General features: G+C 47.5%; 1 protein-coding gene across 1 annotated transcript in view; it reads left to right on the top strand.

Annotated features, from left to right (window-relative positions):
* ACBD4 (acyl-CoA binding domain containing 4) overlaps nucleotides 1-16,696 on the top strand; it is a 61,649-nt gene extending 44,953 nt beyond the window's left edge. The window contains exons 9-11 of the mRNA XM_030220860.1: nucleotides 14,577-14,755; nucleotides 15,073-15,126; nucleotides 15,772-16,696. Of these exons, the coding sequence (XP_030076720.1) occupies nucleotides 14,577-14,755; nucleotides 15,073-15,126; nucleotides 15,772-15,882 (344 nt within the window). The 3' untranslated portion in view covers nucleotides 15,883-16,696. The remainder of the gene's footprint in view (nucleotides 1-14,576; nucleotides 14,756-15,072; nucleotides 15,127-15,771) is intronic.
* Nucleotides 16,697-17,611: the final 915 nt, after the last annotated feature.

Genomic DNA, 17,611 nt, shown 5'->3' with positions numbered 1-17,611 from the left:
TGGAACGCTCTGAAGGCTTTCAGAGATCGGCTGTCCCACCAAATTATCCAAATTCAGACAGACAACCAGGTTGCCATGTATTACGTCAACAAGCAGGGGGGCACCGGATCTCGCCCCCTGTGTCAGGAAGCCGTCAGCATGTGGCTCTGGGCTCGCCGTCACGGCATGGTGCTCCAAGCCACATACCTGGCAGGCGTAAACAACAGTCTGGCCAACAGGTTGAGCAGGATTATGCAACCTCACGAGTGGTCGCTCAATTCTCGCGTGGTGCGACAGATCTTCCAGGTGTGGGGCACCCCCTTGGTGGATCTCTTCGCATCTCGAGTGAACCACAAAGTCCCTCAGTTCTGTTCCAGGCTTCAGGCCCACGGCAGACTGGCATCGGATGCCTTCCTCCTGCACTGGGGGGAGGGTCTGCTGTATGCTTATCCTCCCATACCTCTGGTGGGGAAGACTTTGTTGAAACTCAAGCAAGACCGAGGCACCATGATTCTGATTGCTCCCTTTTGGCCGCGTCAGATCTGGTTCCCTCTTCTTCTGGAGTTGTCCTCCGAAGAACCGTGGAGATTGGAGTGTTTTCCGACCCTCATCACTCAGGACGAAGGGGCACTTCTGCATCCCAACCTCCAGTCTCTGGCTCTCACGGCCTGGATGTTGATGGCGTAGACTTTGCCTCTTTGGGTCTGTCAGAGGGTGTCTCCCGCATCTTGCTTGCTTCCAGGAAAGATTCCACTAAGAGGAGTTACTTCTTCCAATGGAGGAGGTTTGCCGTCTGGTGTGACAGCAAGGCCCTAGATCCTCGCTCTTGTCCTACACAGACCCTGCTTGAATACCTTCTGCACTTGTCTGAGTCTGGTCTCAAGACCAACTCGGTAAGGGTTCACCTTAGTGCGATCAGTGCATACCATTACCGTGTGGAAGGTAAGCCGATCTCGGGACAGCCTTTAGTTGTTCGCTTCATGAGAGGTTTGCTTTTGTCAAAGCCCCCTGTCAAGCCTCCTACAGTGTCATGGGATCTCAATGTCGTTCTCACCCAGCTGATGAAACCTCCTTTTGAGCCACTGAATTCCTGCCATCTGAAGTACTTGACTTGGAAGGTCATTTTCTTGGTGGCAGTTACTTCAGCTCGTAGAGTCAGTGAGCTTCAGGCCCTGGTAGCCCAGGCCCCTTACACCAAATTTCATCATAACAGAGTAGTCCTCCGCACTCACCCTAAGTTCCTGCCAAAGGTTGTGTTGGAGTTCCATCTGAACCAGTCAATTGTCTTGCCAACATTCTTTCCCCGTCCTCATTCCTGCCCTGCTGAACGTCAGCTGCACACATTGGACTGCAAGAGAGCATTGGCCTTCTACCTGGAGCGGACACAGCCCAACAGACAGTCCGCCCAATTGTTTGTTTCTTTTGATCCCAATAGGAGGGGAGTGGCTGTAGGGAAACGCACCATTTCCAATTGGCTAGCAGATTGCATTTCCTTCACTTACGCTCAGGCGGGGCTGGCTCTTGAGGGTCATGTCACGGCTCATAATGTTAGAGCCATGGCTGCGTCGGTAGCCCACTTGAAGTCAGCCTCTATTGAAGAAATTTGCAAAGCTGCGACGTGGTCATCTGTCCACACATTCACATCTCATTACTGCCTGCAGCAGGATACCCGACGCGACAGTCGGTTCGGGCAGTCAGTTCTTCAGAACCTGTTTGGGCTTTAGGATCCAACTCCACCCCCCGAGGGCCCTGTTTGTTCTGTTCCAGGCTGCACTCTCAGTTAGTTGGTAAATTTTTTAGGTCAATCTCAGTTATGTCCTCGCCGTTGCGAGGCCCAATTGACCATGGTTGTTGTTTTGAGTGAGCCTGGGGGCTAGGGATACCCCATCAGTGAGAACAAGCAGCCTGCTTGTCCTCGGAGAAAGCGAATGCTACATACCTGTAGAAGGTATTCTCCGAGGACAGCAGGCTGATTGTTCTCACAAACCCGCCCGCCTCCCCGTTGGAGTTGTGTCTTCCCTTGAAGTGTATTGTCTTGCTACATACTGGACTGGCCGGCTCGAGCCGGTTTCGGGCGGGAAGACGGCCGCGCATGCGCGGTGCGCGCGGACTAGCAAAGGACTTTGCTAGAGAAGTTTCCGATTGGAGGGGCTGCCGTGGACGTCACCCATCAGTGAGAACAATCAGCCTGCTGTCCTCGGAGAATACCTTCTACAGGTATGTAGCATTCGCTTTAAATGACACTTATGATACAGCTACTTTTATTGGGTTCATGTATTAAGGAAGGTCCAACAGACAACTGCATTGCTTTGATTGCCATCCCTCTATCTTTGCTGAGCTTTTTCTGTGGTGGTGGTTTCATTAATGTAACCTCGCAGAAATGGGACACCATCAAAGAATAGATTTCAATTATTTATCATCTTACTGAGCACTTTATCCTGCACTTTTTAATTTATAACCTCTGCCACATATGAGGTTGACTCCTTTCCTGCCTCTTCTTTTAGATCTTGTAGTGATTTCATTGCCCCTCTATTGCAGCTCCTAAAACAAACTGACCTCGCTGCATTTTGTAGTGCACCAAAGCTTGTTCCATATCATCATGCTGATCAATCCATAGACTGGTGGGTTGTGTCCATCTACCAGCAGGTGGAGATAGAGAGCAAACTTTTGCCTCCCTATATGTGGTCATGTGCTGCCGGAAACTCCTCAGTATGTTCTCTATCTCAGCAGGTGGTGGTCACACACAGCAGCAGCTCTGGCTAGGCCTCCAAGCCTAATTTTTAGGTTTTGTTGAGTGCCTGGGGTTGAGGGCTCTTCTTGAGCAAGTGCAAACCTGGTGGCGCCAGGTCCCTCCTTTTCTCCCCCCTCCCGCTGGCTCCGTTAAAAAAAAAAAAAAAAAAATTTTTGAACGTCCTTAAAGGCGTTTATTTCGACGTTTATTTAAACGTTTATTGCAGCTACTCACTGGGACACCAGGTCGTTACAGCTTGGAGCGGAAAGCAGGTAATTTTTACCTTTTTATAGCGGGCAGGGGGTTCCCCGATTGATCTCCACGTGGCCTATGGCGTCGGAGGGCGAGGGCGCAAAGAGTCGCTCCCCGGATCGCTTGTGCGCTTCTAGAGGGGATGCGGGGGTCTTAAAGTCTGATTCGCCCTTGTTGGGTGACAGTTTCGTGACCGATGAGTGTCCCGGTCCTTCCTCCGGTGTGGCGGTTTTTCCCGCCATAAACGCCCATCCCCCGCTGCTCGCCTCCGCCATCTTGGCCGGCCACGCGGCTCGGACGGCTTCTTCTTGGGCCGCCCTTGAGGTGGGAGACGTTAATGCCATGAACGCCCTTAATTTGGGCGACGGCACAAAAGCGGCTAAACTTAAGCGCCGTTCTTCCCGCGCGGCTCCTTCGCGGAGTGTCGCGCCGGACGCCATTTTGGATGCGCAGCATGTCTCTCCCCCGCTCTTGCGAGCGCCGGTTGAGGGTGCGTCTAGGGCTGTAGCCCAGGCTACGGAAGTGCACAGTCTGGGGGGTTTCTCCCCCGAGTTTGTTTTGCTGCTGCATCAGGCCTTCCTTATGCAAAACGCTGCCCCTGCTCCCTCGTCTGGTAAAGAGGTTGAGGCCCCCGGAGGTAAACGCCCTCGGGTTGATTCCCAGGCCTTGGAGGACTTTGTCTCCTCCGATGTAGATGAGGGCAGCGTTTCTGAGTTCTCCCAACGGTCCTTTGCGGATTCCTTGGAGGAGACGGATCCCCGCTCGGATGGAGCGGATGACCCCTCTGCAGCGCGGCTCTTTAGCTCAGAGGATTTGCCCAACCTGTTAGTGCAGGCTATGGGCATTTTGAAGATTTCCTCTCCGGAGGACGTCTCTCCCTCAGCCCCGGTTGGTTCTGCCATTATGCTGGGGACGAAGCGCCCGCCTAGAACCTTCCACGTGCATGATGCTATGCACACCTTAATTTCGGCTCAGTGGGATGTCCCGGAAGCGAGCCTTAAAGTGGCTAGGGCTATGTCCCGCCTCTATCCTTTGCCTGAAAGTGAACGTGAGGCCTATCTGTGGCCTACCGTGGATTCTTTAATCACTGCGGTGACTAAGAAAACGGCGTTACCGGTGGAAGGTGGCACGGCCCTAAAGGACGCCCAAGACAGAAGATTGGAGGCGGCCTTAAGGTCGTCCTTTGAGGCGGCTGCTTTAAGTTTGCAGGCCTTAGTTTGCGGCTCCTATGTGGCCAGGGCGTGCCTGACTATGGTGCAGCGGGCTTCCCCCTCGGATCATTCCTTGAGGGCTGATTGGCCGGCCCTGGAATCGGGCTTGGCCTATTTGGCAGACTTGCTGTATGATGTCTTGAGGGCCTCAGCTAAAGGCATGGCTCAGACAATCTCTGCGCGGCGGTGGCTTTGGCTGAAGCATTGGTCTGCTGACCACGCCTCTAAATCCCGCCTGGCTAAATTGCCTTTTAAAGGCAAGCTGCTCTTTGGGGTCGAGCTGGACAAAATCGTGACCGATCTCGGCACGTCTAAGGGCAAGAAGTTACCAGAGGTCAGGGCTCGGGCTAGTACTCGCCCCGGTACCTCCAGAGGACGGTTTCAGGAAGCCCGTCGGTACCGCCCGGGCAGGTCGGGCTCTTCTGCCTCCTCTTCCTTCAAGAGGAACTTCTCCCCCAAGCAGCATTCCTTTCGCAGAGACCGCCGTCCCGGAGGTGCTCCCTCCGGTCCTCCCCCAGGGTCTCGTACCCAATGACGGGGCCTGGGTCCACCCCCCAGTGCAGATTGGAGGACGGCTGTCCTCGTTTCTGGGCGAGTGGACCACAATAACTTCAGACGCTTGGGTGCTGGAAGTCATCAGAGACGGCTACAAGCTAGAGTTCTGCCGACCCTTAAGAGACGGGTTTGTACTCTCTCCCTGCAAGTCTCCGGTCAAAGCTGTGGCAGTGCAGCAGACCTTGGACAATCTGATCCGCCTGGGTGCGGTCGTTCCGGTGCCAGAAAATCAGCTTGGCAAGGGACGTTACTCCATTTACTTTGTGGTACCAAAGAAAGGAGGTTCTGTACGGCCTATCCTCGACCTCAAAGGGGTCAATCGGGCCTTGAAAGTTCGGCACTTTCGCATGGAGACTCTCCGCTCTGTTATAGCGGCAGTGAAGGCAGGGGAGTACCTGGCATCCTTGGACATCAAGGAAGCGTACTTGCATATTCCCATCTGGCCTCCTCATCAACGCTTTCTGCGTTTTGCAGTGCTGGGCCGACACTTCCAGTTCAGAGCCCTCCCGTTCGGGTTGGCTACTGCTCCGCGGACCTTCTCCAAAGTAATGGTGGTCATCGCGGCCTTCCTGAGGAAGGAAGGAGTACAAGTCCATCCTTATCTGGACGACTGGTTGATCCGAGCCCCCTCTTATGCAGAGTGCGGCAAAGCTGTGAACCGGGTGGTTGCTCTTTTGAGCTCCCTGGGGTGGATCAACAACTGGGAGAAAAGCCAGCTGCGCCCAACTCAGACCCTGGAGTATCTGGGAGTTCGATTCGACACCCAAGTGGGCAGAGTGTTCCTGCCAGACAATCGGATTGTCAAGCTTCAGGCTCAGGTGGACCAGTTCCTAGTAGCCTCTCCTCTTCGGGCTTGGGACTATGTGCAGCTGTTGGGCTCTATGACGGCCACGATGGAAGTAGTGCCCTGGGCCAGGGCTCATATGAGACCACTACAACACTCTCTGCTGCAGCGCTGGACTCCGATGTCGGAGGATTATGCTGTGCGCCTTCCCTTGGACCCAGCAGTGCGCAAGGCGCTGAGCTGGTGGACGCAGACAGACAAGTTGTCTGCAGGAATGCCTCTGGTGACCCCGGAGTGGATTGTCGTCACGACGGACGCCTCTTTGTCGGGCTGGGGAGCCCACTGCTTGGGAAGGACAGCGCAGGGGCTCTGGTCTCCTGCAGAGGCAAAGTGGTCTATCAACCTCCTGGAACTCAGAGCCATTCGGTTGGCGCTTTTGGAGTTCATCCCGGTACTGGCGTTGAAGCCAGTACGGGTCCTGTCGGACAATGCCACGGCTGTGGCCTATGTCAACCGCCAGGGAGGTACCAAGAGCGCCCCTCTAGCCAAGGAGGCCATGAATCTATGCCAGTGGGCGGAAGCGAACCTGGAACAGCTGTCAGCGGCCCACATTGCCGGAGTCATCAATGTCAAGGCGGACTTTCTCAGTCGCCATACCTTGGAGCCCGGAGAGTGGCAGCTATCTGCTCAGGCGTTCTTGGGCATCACGAAGCGCTGGGGCCAGCCGAGCCTAGATCTGATGGCGTCATCGGCCTATTGCCAAGTGCCGCGCTTTTTCAGCAGAGGACGGGACCCTCGATCCCTGGGAGTAGATGCTTTTCTCCAACAGTGGCCGACACAAGAGCTCCTCTATGTGTTCCCGCCCTGGCCCATGTTGGGCAGGGTGCTAGACCCGGTGGCAAAGCATCCGGGCCGGGTAATCCTGGTGGGTCCGGATTGGCCCAGATGTCCCTGGTATGCGGACTTGATCAGGCTCTCAGTTGACGATCCTCTGCGGCTGCCAGTGGAGCAGGGTCTGTTACATCAGGGTCCCGTGGTGATGGAGGATCCCTCCCCCTTTGGTCTTACGGCCTGGCTATTGAGCGGCAGCATCTGAGGAAGAAGCGCTTCTCAGACAAGGTCATCGCCACTATGCTGAGAGCGAGGAAGCGCTCTACCTCTACTGCTTACGCCAGGGTTTGGCGTACCTTTGCAGCGTGGTGTGAAGCAGGCTCATGTTCTCCATTCACTGCTCCAATTTCTTCAGTGTTGGCATTCCTGCAAGAAGGTCTGGAGAAAGGCCTGTCGCTCAGTTCCCTTAAAGTCCAGGTAGCGGCCCTGGCTTGCTTCAGGGGCCGCCTGAAGGGTGCTTCCCTGGCTTCGCAGCCAGATGTGGTGCGTTTTCTCAAGGGAGTTAATCACCTGCGCCCTCCTCTGCACTCGGTGGTGCCTGCGTGGAATCTCAACCTGGTGCTAAGAGCATTACAGAAGCCGCCTTTTGAACCCTTGTCGAGGGCATCTCTGAAAGACCTGACGTTGAAAGCAGTCTTTTTGGTGGCTATCACTTCAGCCAGAAGAGTTTCCGAGCTCCAGGCAATCTCATGTCGAGAGCCTTTTCTGCAGTTCACTGAGGCAGGAGTGACTATTCGCACAGTGCCTTCCTTCCTGCCCAAGATTGTTTCTCGCTTCCATGTGAATCAGCAGCTCTGTCTCCCTTCCTTTCGTAGGGAGGACTACCCAGAGGAATACTCTGCTCTTAAATATCTGGATGTGAGACGAGTCATCATCAGATATTTGGAAGTGACCAATGATTTCCGGAAGTCGGATCATCTGTTTGTCCTGTTTGCAGGTCCTCGTAAGGGTCTGCAGGCTGCTAAGCCTACAGTGGCAAGATGGGTCAAGGAAGCCATTGCAGCGGCTTATGTGGCCGCGGGGAAGGTGCCGCCTATCCAGCTGAAGGCTCACTCCACTAGAGCTCAGGCGGCCTCGATGGCAGAGGCCGGGTCCGTCTCCTTGGAAGAGATATGCAAGGCGGCAACTTGGGCATCGGCCCATACAATCTCCAAGCATTACCGCTTGACTGTGGCGGCACGGGCGGAGGCCCGGTTTGGAGCTTCAGTGTTGAGGTCAGGGATTTCAATGTCCCGCCCTGGGTGAGTACTGCTTCGGTACATCCCACCAGTCTATGGATTGATCAGCATGATGATATGGAAGGTAAAATTATGTATCATACCTGATAATTTTCTTTCCATTAATCATAGCTGATCAATCCATAGCCCCTCCCAGATATCTGTACTGTTTATATTCTGGTTGAATTTTAGGTTCAAGTTTAGTCTTCAGTTACTTCAGGAGGACTTCGTGTTCAAGTTTTTTCACTTGGATTCTTCAAGAGTTGAGACGAGTTTGTGTTACAGTGAGCTGCTGCATTCCTCTCCCCTCCGTTTTACGGGGCTGGATTGAGACTTAAATTCTGCCGGCACTCCCTCCCGCTTCGTGCGGCTGTAGGGCAACTTTGTACCCTTCCCGCTTCGGCGGTGTTAGGGTCAGTCAGCTCCTCCCGCGGTTTTGGTTGCAGGATAAGCCAGATCCCCCCGCATCGGCGGGTGTGGTGTCCCTCCCCCGCTCCGCGGGGATGAGCTGGACGGATTCCCCTCCCCCACTTGTGTGGGGATGAGCTGGGTTAATTCCCCTCCCCCGTTTCGGCGGTGGTGAGCTGGGCAGAGTGTCCCTTTGTGGGTGTAATTCTCTAAGTGCTGAGTCCTGCGGATGGAGCTTTGATATCGACATACTGAGGAGTTTCCGGCAGCACATGACCACATATAGGGAGGCAAAAGTTTGCTCTCTATCTCCACCTGCTGGTAGATGGACACAACCCACCAGTCTATGGATTGATCAGCTATGATTAATGGAAAGAAAATTATCAGGTATGATACATAATTTTACCTTCCTCTTCATCCCTTCAGACTAGTGCAGATATGTGGGTTTATGCTCTCCTACCAGCAGATGGAGACTGAGAATCATTGGTTTGATGGTGGTGTCCTTTATAAGTTCCTGTGCAATCCACAGCCTGCTGGTATTTATTCTCCAGCAGATCATAGGTGAGTTAGACCTGTGCAGTCTGGATCTAGTCTGAGGAATGTAGTGAAGGCCTGTAGGGAAGTTTTTTTTTTTTTTTAAGATTTTCAAGGTACTGAGCTGTTTGGTTTAAAAAAAAAAAATAAAGGGAAACAGGGCTAGGGCTGGGGTGCCAAACCTGGTGGAGCCAGACCCCCCCCCCCCCCCCCCCCCCCCACACACACCAGTTGTTTGTGGGCCCTCCCACCCTTGCCAATTATTTGTACACCTGAGACCAGTTAGGGCTTGCTCTGAAAGCACATATTTCCATCCTTCTTTGGCTGTGAGAAAGCTACAGATGACACGTGTCAGAGCTTTTTCGCTTTTTGCACCGGTGGCTTATGGAGGTCCTGACTACAGACGATCTGCTGCTTGTGGAGACTAAGAAACTGCCACCTTCCTGGTTCACAGAACGATCAAGTGTATAATCACGGCTAAATGAGACATGCTGGATGTGGGTCTAAAGATGGGGGGAGGTTCATGGCCAGGCTAAGTCTAGTGCCTACTGAGAAAGAGAGAGATTTTGTCCTGAAAGTGGACACCTTTGGTATTGGTAGTAACTGAAAAGACAATCATGCCTGTGGGAAGGAGTACAGCACTCAAGGATCCACAAGATCAGCAAATAGAGGTGCTTTTTGAAGCATTATTTCAAGGTGTTGATGTTAGCCTTACAAGTGGCAATCTATAGAGGATAGTGCCTGCTTCCATTGGGCTCTACATTGCCAAAAGGGTTCCTTGCAGGATTGTCAAAGGATTTATTATATATTTATTTATTAGGATTGTCATGTGTGGAAATGCTAAAGAGGTTAGGGCTCTTCAGCTTGGAAAAGAGACCAATGAGGGGAGATACGATTGTGGTCTACAAAATCCTGAGTGGTGTAGAACGAGTAGAAGTAAATCAATTTTTTACTTGTTCTAAAAGTACAAAGTCTAGGGGACACTTGAGGAAGTTACATGGAAATACTTTTAAAACAAATAGGAGGAAATATTTTTTTCACTCAACAAATAGTTAAGCTCTGGAACTCTTTGCCGGAGGATGTAATAACAGCTGTTAGCGAATCTGGGTTTAAAAAAGGTTTGGACAAGTTCCTGGAGGAAAAGTCCGTAGTCTGCTATTGAGACAGAAATGGGGAAGCAACTGCTTGCCCTGGGATTTGTAGCATAGAATGTTGCCACAATTTGGGTTTCTCTCGGGTACTTATGACCTGGCTTGGCCACTATTGGAAACAGGATGCTGGGCTGGATGGACCATTGGTTTGACCCAGCCAGTATAGCTATCTATGTTCTTATGTAAGTCTCGGAGGTAGGCCCTGCCTTTCTGGTGAATGCTTTGTGTGATTGATCTAGATGTCAACAAAGAGCATGGTAGACGTAGCCTCAAAGACATCATACTCAGTCAGCCCTTCTATAAGGGGAAGTTGCTGTTTGAGAAAATCTTGGGAAGATTGTGAAGGACTTGGGGGAATTCTGAAGTTCCAACACTTTCCTAAAGATAGGCCTTGAGGAGCTGGCTGCTTTCTGTCAACCGAAGGGCACTTCAAAGAGGCACAGAAGTATTGCCCTCAGAAGTCAGCTACTACTTATCACTTCTATAGGTCTACAAGGCATATGCAGTGCTGTGCACCATACACGAAAAGACAGACCCTGCTCAAAGAGCTTACAATCTAAATTAGACAGGTAAACAGACAGAACAAGTAAGAGGTAGGGGAATTAAAGAGAGGGGATAGAAGTGTACAGGCAAGTGAGTAGTGGTTAGGAGTCAAAAACAGAGTTAGAGGTGGGTTTTTAGCCTGGATTTGAAAACAGCAAGAGACGGGGCTAGACGTACATGCTCGGGAAGTCTATTCCAGGCGTAAGGTGCGGCGAGGTAAAAGGAACGGAGTCTGGAGTTAGCAGTAAAGGTGAAGGGGACAGACGAGAGATTTATCCACAGAACAGAGTATTCGAGAGGAGGTGTAGGGAGAGACGAGTGGAGAGGTACTGGGGAGCGGTAGAGTGAAGGCACTTATAAGTCAGTAAGAGAAGTTTGAATTGAATGCAGAAATGGATAGGGAGCCAGTGAAGTGACTTGAGGAGAGGGCTAATGTGAGTTATTTTTTTAGGATTCTAGCATTTGTATAGAGACATTTCAAATTGTTTTTCTTCCTTGCTGCTTGATGGGGATAATTTGCATCCTTTATTCTGCTCTTACCTTAAACACTCCTGGCTTTCTTTTACCTGTTTCAGTGGTATCCTTCAAGGATACTTCACACTGAACCATGTGGTGCTGGGTGACTGTTGGCTTCCTGCCCTCCCACCCCCCCCCCACCCCGCCCCCCAACAATTTTAGTTTAAAAGCTTCTCGATCTCCTTTTTAAATGTTAGTGCCAGCAATCTGGTTCTATCCCGGATAAGGTGGAGTCATCCTTTCAGAATAGCCTCCCCCTTTCCCAGAATGTTACCCGGTTTCTAAGCACAAAAAAGTGGGAAATGGACCAATGACTCCAGAGAAACGGGAAAAATACCAAAGAACCACTTTATTCAATGACTCATTCAATGACTCGACACAACTGAAACTGTGTTTCGGCCAGAAGGCCTGCTTCAGGAGTCTAAAAACAACAAATATTTAAAAACATCAATTCAAATAAAACAAGGATAGATATTCAATAACATAAAATGAAATAAACACATTAATTAAAAAAATAATAATAAAATAATAATGAGAGATTATACATCAAAAAAAAAAAAATGTTAAACAATATATATCTAAAGTATAATTCTAAACCATAATGAGATAAACGTTTAATGAACAAAAATTTAAAATAAGCAAATTGAGAAAAATAGGAAAACATGCATCAGAATCTATGTCTAAAGTAAAATTATCTATAAACAATACAAAATAATCAAATGAACTTATATGATCTGATAGAAATAACATGTAGTAAAAGGGAATATATGTATATATATGTGCCGTTTATCCCTATTGAGATCATATAAGTTCTTTTTATCATTCTGCATTGTTTATGTATATATATATAATTTTTTACTTTAGATGCATATTTTCTTATTATTACTTTTCAATTTTGGTCTTCATTCCAATTCCCTTTTACTACATGTTATTTCTATCAGATCATATAAGTTCATTTGATTATTTTGTATTGTTTATAGATAATTTTACTTTAGACATAGATTCTGATGCATGTTTTCCTATTTTTCTCAATTTGCTTATTTTAAATTTTTGTTCATTAAACGTTTATCTCATTATGGTTTAGAATTATACTTTAGATATATATTGTTTAAAAAATTTTTTTTTATGTATAATCTCTCATTATTATTTTATTATTATTTTTTTAATTAATGTGTTTATTTCATTTTATGTTATTGAATATCTATCCTTGTTTTATTTGAATTGATGTTTTTAAATATTTGTTGTTTTTAGACTCCTGAAGCAGGCCTTCTGGCCGAAACACAGTTTCAGTTGTGTCGAGTCATTGAATGAGTCATTGAATAAAGTGGTTCTTTGGTATTTTTCCCGTTTCTCTGGAGTCATTGGTCCATTTCCCACTTTTTTGTGCTTTTATTTTTACGTGGGAGTTTGTGTTCATCCACTTAGGTGGATTTCTCTCACCCGGTTTCTAACAAATCTAAATCCCTCATCCCTGTACCATCGTCTCATCCACGTATTGACTTTGAAGCTCTGCCTGCCTCTTGGGTCCTACTCTCTACCTAAGAGCCTAAATTTGGCTTTCAGAACCGCCCTCCCCTATTTTCCTACCTTTACACCAGGCAGGCAAGTGACCAGGCACTCCAGAAGATTTAGCCACTGATACAGAACAAGGCAGTGCAGATTTTGTCTGAAAATGCAGCACGGTGACATACATCAATCATTCATAAGGCACACGAAGCCAGCAGGTGGCAGAAGTAAGGCTACTTATGTGATGGGCAGAGAGGCATTTGGCGTCTCTACCAGAAGCTTATGTGGATGGAGTGGAGAATTTGCGTACTGATTTCCTGAGCAGGAACATAGTGGACCTGGAAGAGTAGAGGTTAGTGGATGAGGTCTTCAATCACATTGTCTAGTGTTGGGGGTTCCCATTCACGGATTTGATGGCTAGTGTTGAATCCCAAGGTACTCATGTTCTTCAGTCACAGAAGGGAGCATCAGTCAGCAGAAATACACACTCTCATACAGCCTTGGCTAAGAGAAGATTTGGTATACATGATTCCACCCTGCTGCATAGTGGGCAGGGGGCTTTAAAGAGCGGAGAACCCAATTCTCATGAGGCTAAATGTAAGAATCCCTTACTGCTCCCGAGAACGAAGGGCATTCTGTTTCAGGGATCGATTTCTAATGCTGGACATGTTTCCTTTCTGCCTTAAGGCCTGGCTGTTGAGAAGATGAGGTTCAGGAAGAGAGGATGTTCCAACCAGGTAATTTTGACTATGTTGCATTCCAGGAAAAGGTCAACTTCTCTCTCATGTGAGCTTGTGGAAAATATTTGAGGCTTGGCACCAAGACAATCAGACTAGTCCTTTTCAGTCCTTGTTTCTCCGTTGGCCTGAAGAAGGGTTTGACCCTGAGGAATTTGTGGGTTCAGACAGCAGTTATCGTGTGCAAGTGTGGAGTTACTCCTTGGCAGCTCACCTGGAAGTTAGTTTTTTTTAAGGATATGACGCATTTGCAGTGCCCCCTTAGGACCTAAGCCTTATTCTCTCAGTATTGGTGAAGGACTCCCTTAAGGATGACTGTTTCTTGTAGCAATATGTTTGTCCAGAAGGATTTCATGGTTGCAGGTCCTGTCATGTAGAGATCCCTTCTTGGTGATGTTGGAGGACAGAGTAGAGATTCATATGATTTCTTCCTTTTTGCCTAGTGTCCCCATTTCATGCGTCGATCAATCTTTCTTCCAGTGTTTTCATAAGGATGGAGATCAGGAATATGTGAGGCAGTTCCATCAGTTTGATGTGTGGTGGGCCTCGCATTGTTACTTGAAGAGAACTAAAGAGTTTCAGCAGTTAGATCATCTCTTTGGGTTGTTTAGGGGATCCAGGAAGGGAGAGGCCTTGTCAAAGGTGACAGTGGCCCACTGGAATAAGGCAGCTATTGCTTTAGTGCATATTTTTCCAGAAGCAGGCTGTGTCTTTGGTTCTGAAGGGCACACTCTACTAGAGTACAAGCTTCCTTTTGGGCAAAACATAGTTGGGTTCTGCCACAGAATATGTGTAGGACAACCACATGGCCATCTTTGCATTCTTTTGTTCACCCATACAGACTTCATGTGCAGGCTCAGTAGGATCCAGCCTTTAAGGCAAGGATATTGGAGTTAGGTTTGTCTCCACCTCTCCTCCTTGGTAGATACTGCTTTGGTACTTCCCACAGATCTGGACTGGTCTAGAGAGACAAAGAGAGATGAGAAATTAGATCTTACTTGCTCGTGTTTTCTTTTCTCGTGTCCCTTCAGACCAGACCAGTCCAGAACCCGTCCTGGAGTTACACTTCCTGGGGAGGCTGGAGTGTTCAGTGAGCTGTATTCATTTTTGGGAGCCAGAGTGAATTTAATGTTACTACGCTCTGTTGTATAGCTGCTGTAGCTTGGTGTTTCTTGTTGGGCCTTTTTATGGTTTAGTTCTTATTTGTGCTTTTTTACCCTCTTGTTTTTATAAGGGGATACGAGGTTAAGTTGTTTTGTTTGAGTGGTTCTCAGTCTCCTGCTGGTATGAGAACATAAATCCACATATCTGGACTGGTCTAGATGGACTCAAGGAAAGACAATTGGTAGGTAGCTTCTTATTTCTCCTTTAGTCAATCCAATCATGTCAGCTGTACTTTGCATGTCTTTTTGTTGATGAAGCTTAGATCTATTATTGGCAGAGCCAGTTGAGAGGATGGGAATATTAGTTATTGTGGGCCAGGTTTAAGGTGTATTATTGGTACTGTGTGAAGCAAGCCTGATCCAAGCCAACCCTGATGCTAATCTTTGTCTGATCACAGAAGCTCGTACTTCCAGGCCAGGAGAAAGGCAGATTAGGAAAGACAGCAGCTCCATCAAAGAAGTGAAAGGCCAGCCTGAGCTGACTGCGCAGGTTACTGCAGCCGTCCGCATGTTGCAGAATGACCTGAGTGATATATCCATCCGACTCACCCGCCTGGAAGCACTGACAGTCTCTCAGGTATATGCAATATGGTGCAGAAAAAGAATCCTTAGTTCAAGTGGCACAGTTTGGCAAACAGTTGTCGAGTGGATGAACATAGCAACCATTTTGGGATGCATCCCCAGTTCAGAATTAGGGACACATAGGTAGGGAGCAGCACTGTATTTATGAGCAGCTGTAGAGATGAAGATAATTTTAAGGTTAAAGATGCAATGTTTACTAAGGCCAAGGAAGCCACTGTGAAAGCCATGGGTTTGAATGTGGCTTCTAAGATATGCTTTAAAGAGATCACCTTTTAGCAAGTCTGTAATACAGAATCTCCTTCTACCTTCCAGGCCCAGCTGGTTGACAAAGGTTCTTTACAACTTCATAATTCTCCAACAAAAAAGGTATATTATCCTTTCTAACTTGCAGACATACTCGCTTTTTTTTTTTTTTTTTAATAAAGCAAGGGGAAGAATAGATACAGAACCAGCCTTCACTGGGCTACAGTATTTTGACCCTTCATTTACAGCTAACTGCTGATTTGCCTCATGTTTCATAGCCCTCTTTCCCATTTAACTTTAGTCCAGTCATTGTGGTAAGCCCTCAGCTGGGGGACCTTGTGCCAGGATGTAACATGGGCTTTGATGTTGTGGGCTTTGAATTTGGCCACTAGATTATGCTGTTGCACAATGGCTTGGGCCCTTCTCCCTCCTCAGCCAGCATAGAAAAGCAAAAGTCCAACCTGGAAACAATCAAAAAGCTATGTCCTCTCTTGGAATACAGAACTTACTACTAAGCAAGGTGTCCAAGAAGGTTTAAGGGATTTATGAGGGTCACATATGAGCCTCTAGGTATGGTATAGTTAAGTGCAGCTTTGTCTTAGAATCATCTACCCCTCCAGACTTACTTTTGCTATCTGCAAATTTTACAGAAATATAAATAAGCATTGAGTATTTGTTTTTAATTGAATGATGTATTTTAAGATTCATGCAGTGTGTTTTTAACTTAATCTGACTCTTATTTACTGTTTTCTGTGTCCTTATCCTCAGGTGACATCCTGGTGGCCCCCAACAGCCTCATATCATGCTTTCATATTTCTTCTCCTCTGGCCATTTTTTGTTCATTGGTTGATGAAGAAGTTTCAAAGACATAAAAGGTGACCTTCAGTTTATGCTGAGCCACCCAAGAGTAGAGCTGAGACTCTGTATCTGGAAAGAAGCGAGTCTCGCCTGCAGACCTCTGTGCAGTACACGTGAACAGAAAAGGAAAAATCACAAAACTTGATCAATTCTCAAATCATCCAATCAACTCTGAAATCCTAATGTAGTTCAAGGCTCATACAGACTTGATGGCTAATTTGGAAGAGAATAACTAGAAATGGAAAACGAGAAAAACATTAACAAAAAAAAGCAAGTTAGGGCAAATGAAACTGCTTTATGAATCAGTTCAAAACGTTGTTATTCTGTGATATCAAAGATATTACACCTATCTTTTGAACTCATTTTATGTTTGCAGTTATACAACAACGGTGTATTACAGATGTCACTGTAACCACTAAAAGACTTTCCACCCACCTTTTGATGTCCAACACTAACGTGTTAGCCTCTAGCAGCTTATGATGAGCAAACAGTATAGCACACTGTTGAAAGAGCAGATGTAGGTGTCTTTGCAAATCTTTCCAGATGTGTACATTCTGGATGATTCTTAGCTTCACAATCACTACAGTCAGCGTTGTGCTCATATTGGCCTAGAGACACTTGATTTGATTTCACAGTGTGGTTCCCCCTCACTTTTAACATAGGAAATGGAGCCACGCTGGGTTGGTTATAGAGGTGTGATGGTGATAAGGCACTATGTATCACTGCAGCTGCCTCGTAAGCACAGTAATTGATAATTTATTGTCTGCCCTAAAGAAGCTGCATAATTATGAATTACAGTAGAATAAAACAAACTTAGATGGAGTCCTCAAGAGTATTTCAGCTTGAATGTGTCTTAATTTCTAGAAGCTTCGAATATGAGTTGGGAAGGAGGCACAAGGATTAGGGAGAGCATGGTTGGAGCTATTTGAGGGGTTTCTAATGGTGGGTTCTGCTGCGGTGCTGGTGCCTCTGAAATATCCTCTCCCCTCTAAGCTCCCACTAGTAGTATACAAGAATATTCCAGAAGCTTGCATCCATTATATCCATTTTTCATTTGATGCTCTCTGCCAGTTGTGGATGTGTTGCTTTGTGTTTGTACCACTACTGCCTTTCAGTGGTAAGAACTTCCAGGTGAAAGCAATAGTCCCTGCTTCACAGAGCTTAGGCAAACCTACACAACAAATGGTACTACTATACTAGTGCTTATGATTTACAGGAATAGTATGGTTTTGTCATGTGTGTTTGTCTTGACTAGATTGTAAGACGTGTGGCATGAATTTCCTGCAGAGAGTCAACTCAGAATACTGCAACAACAATTATAGTTGGAGATAAGAACTGGGAGGAAAGCACCCCTTTATTTAATTACAATTTATTTATATAACCTTTTTCTGATTGCAACGGGAGTACAACAATTAATTAAAATCAGGTCAATATTCTATACCCAGGTACCAGTGATGAATATTCAGGTATAATATGGCTGAGGGCTGCCAAGGGGGTCCAGTTTGTGAGAAGGAAATTATAGAATGAGCCCCTAGCCCTGCCCACACTGCTTCTTGGCACCATCCCCTGACCTGTCTCAATCCCATGTCCATTCCAGAAAATACCTTATTTTACACCCTGTTGTCTCACCCATGGCCAGCATTCCCTCTGCCTCCCTATTTGCTTCCCATGTCCAGCATCCCCCTTATCTTCCCCTTCAGTACCCAGCATATTTCTCCCTTAACAGCATCCCCATCTCTCATTTACCAAA

Source organism: Microcaecilia unicolor, chromosome 12 (assembly GCF_901765095.1).
Source record: "Microcaecilia unicolor chromosome 12, aMicUni1.1, whole genome shotgun sequence".
Lineage (NCBI taxonomy): Eukaryota > Metazoa > Chordata > Amphibia > Gymnophiona > Siphonopidae > Microcaecilia > Microcaecilia unicolor.
Note: the sequence above shows the minus strand (reverse complement) of the source record. Positions and strands in the feature narration are given on the sequence as shown.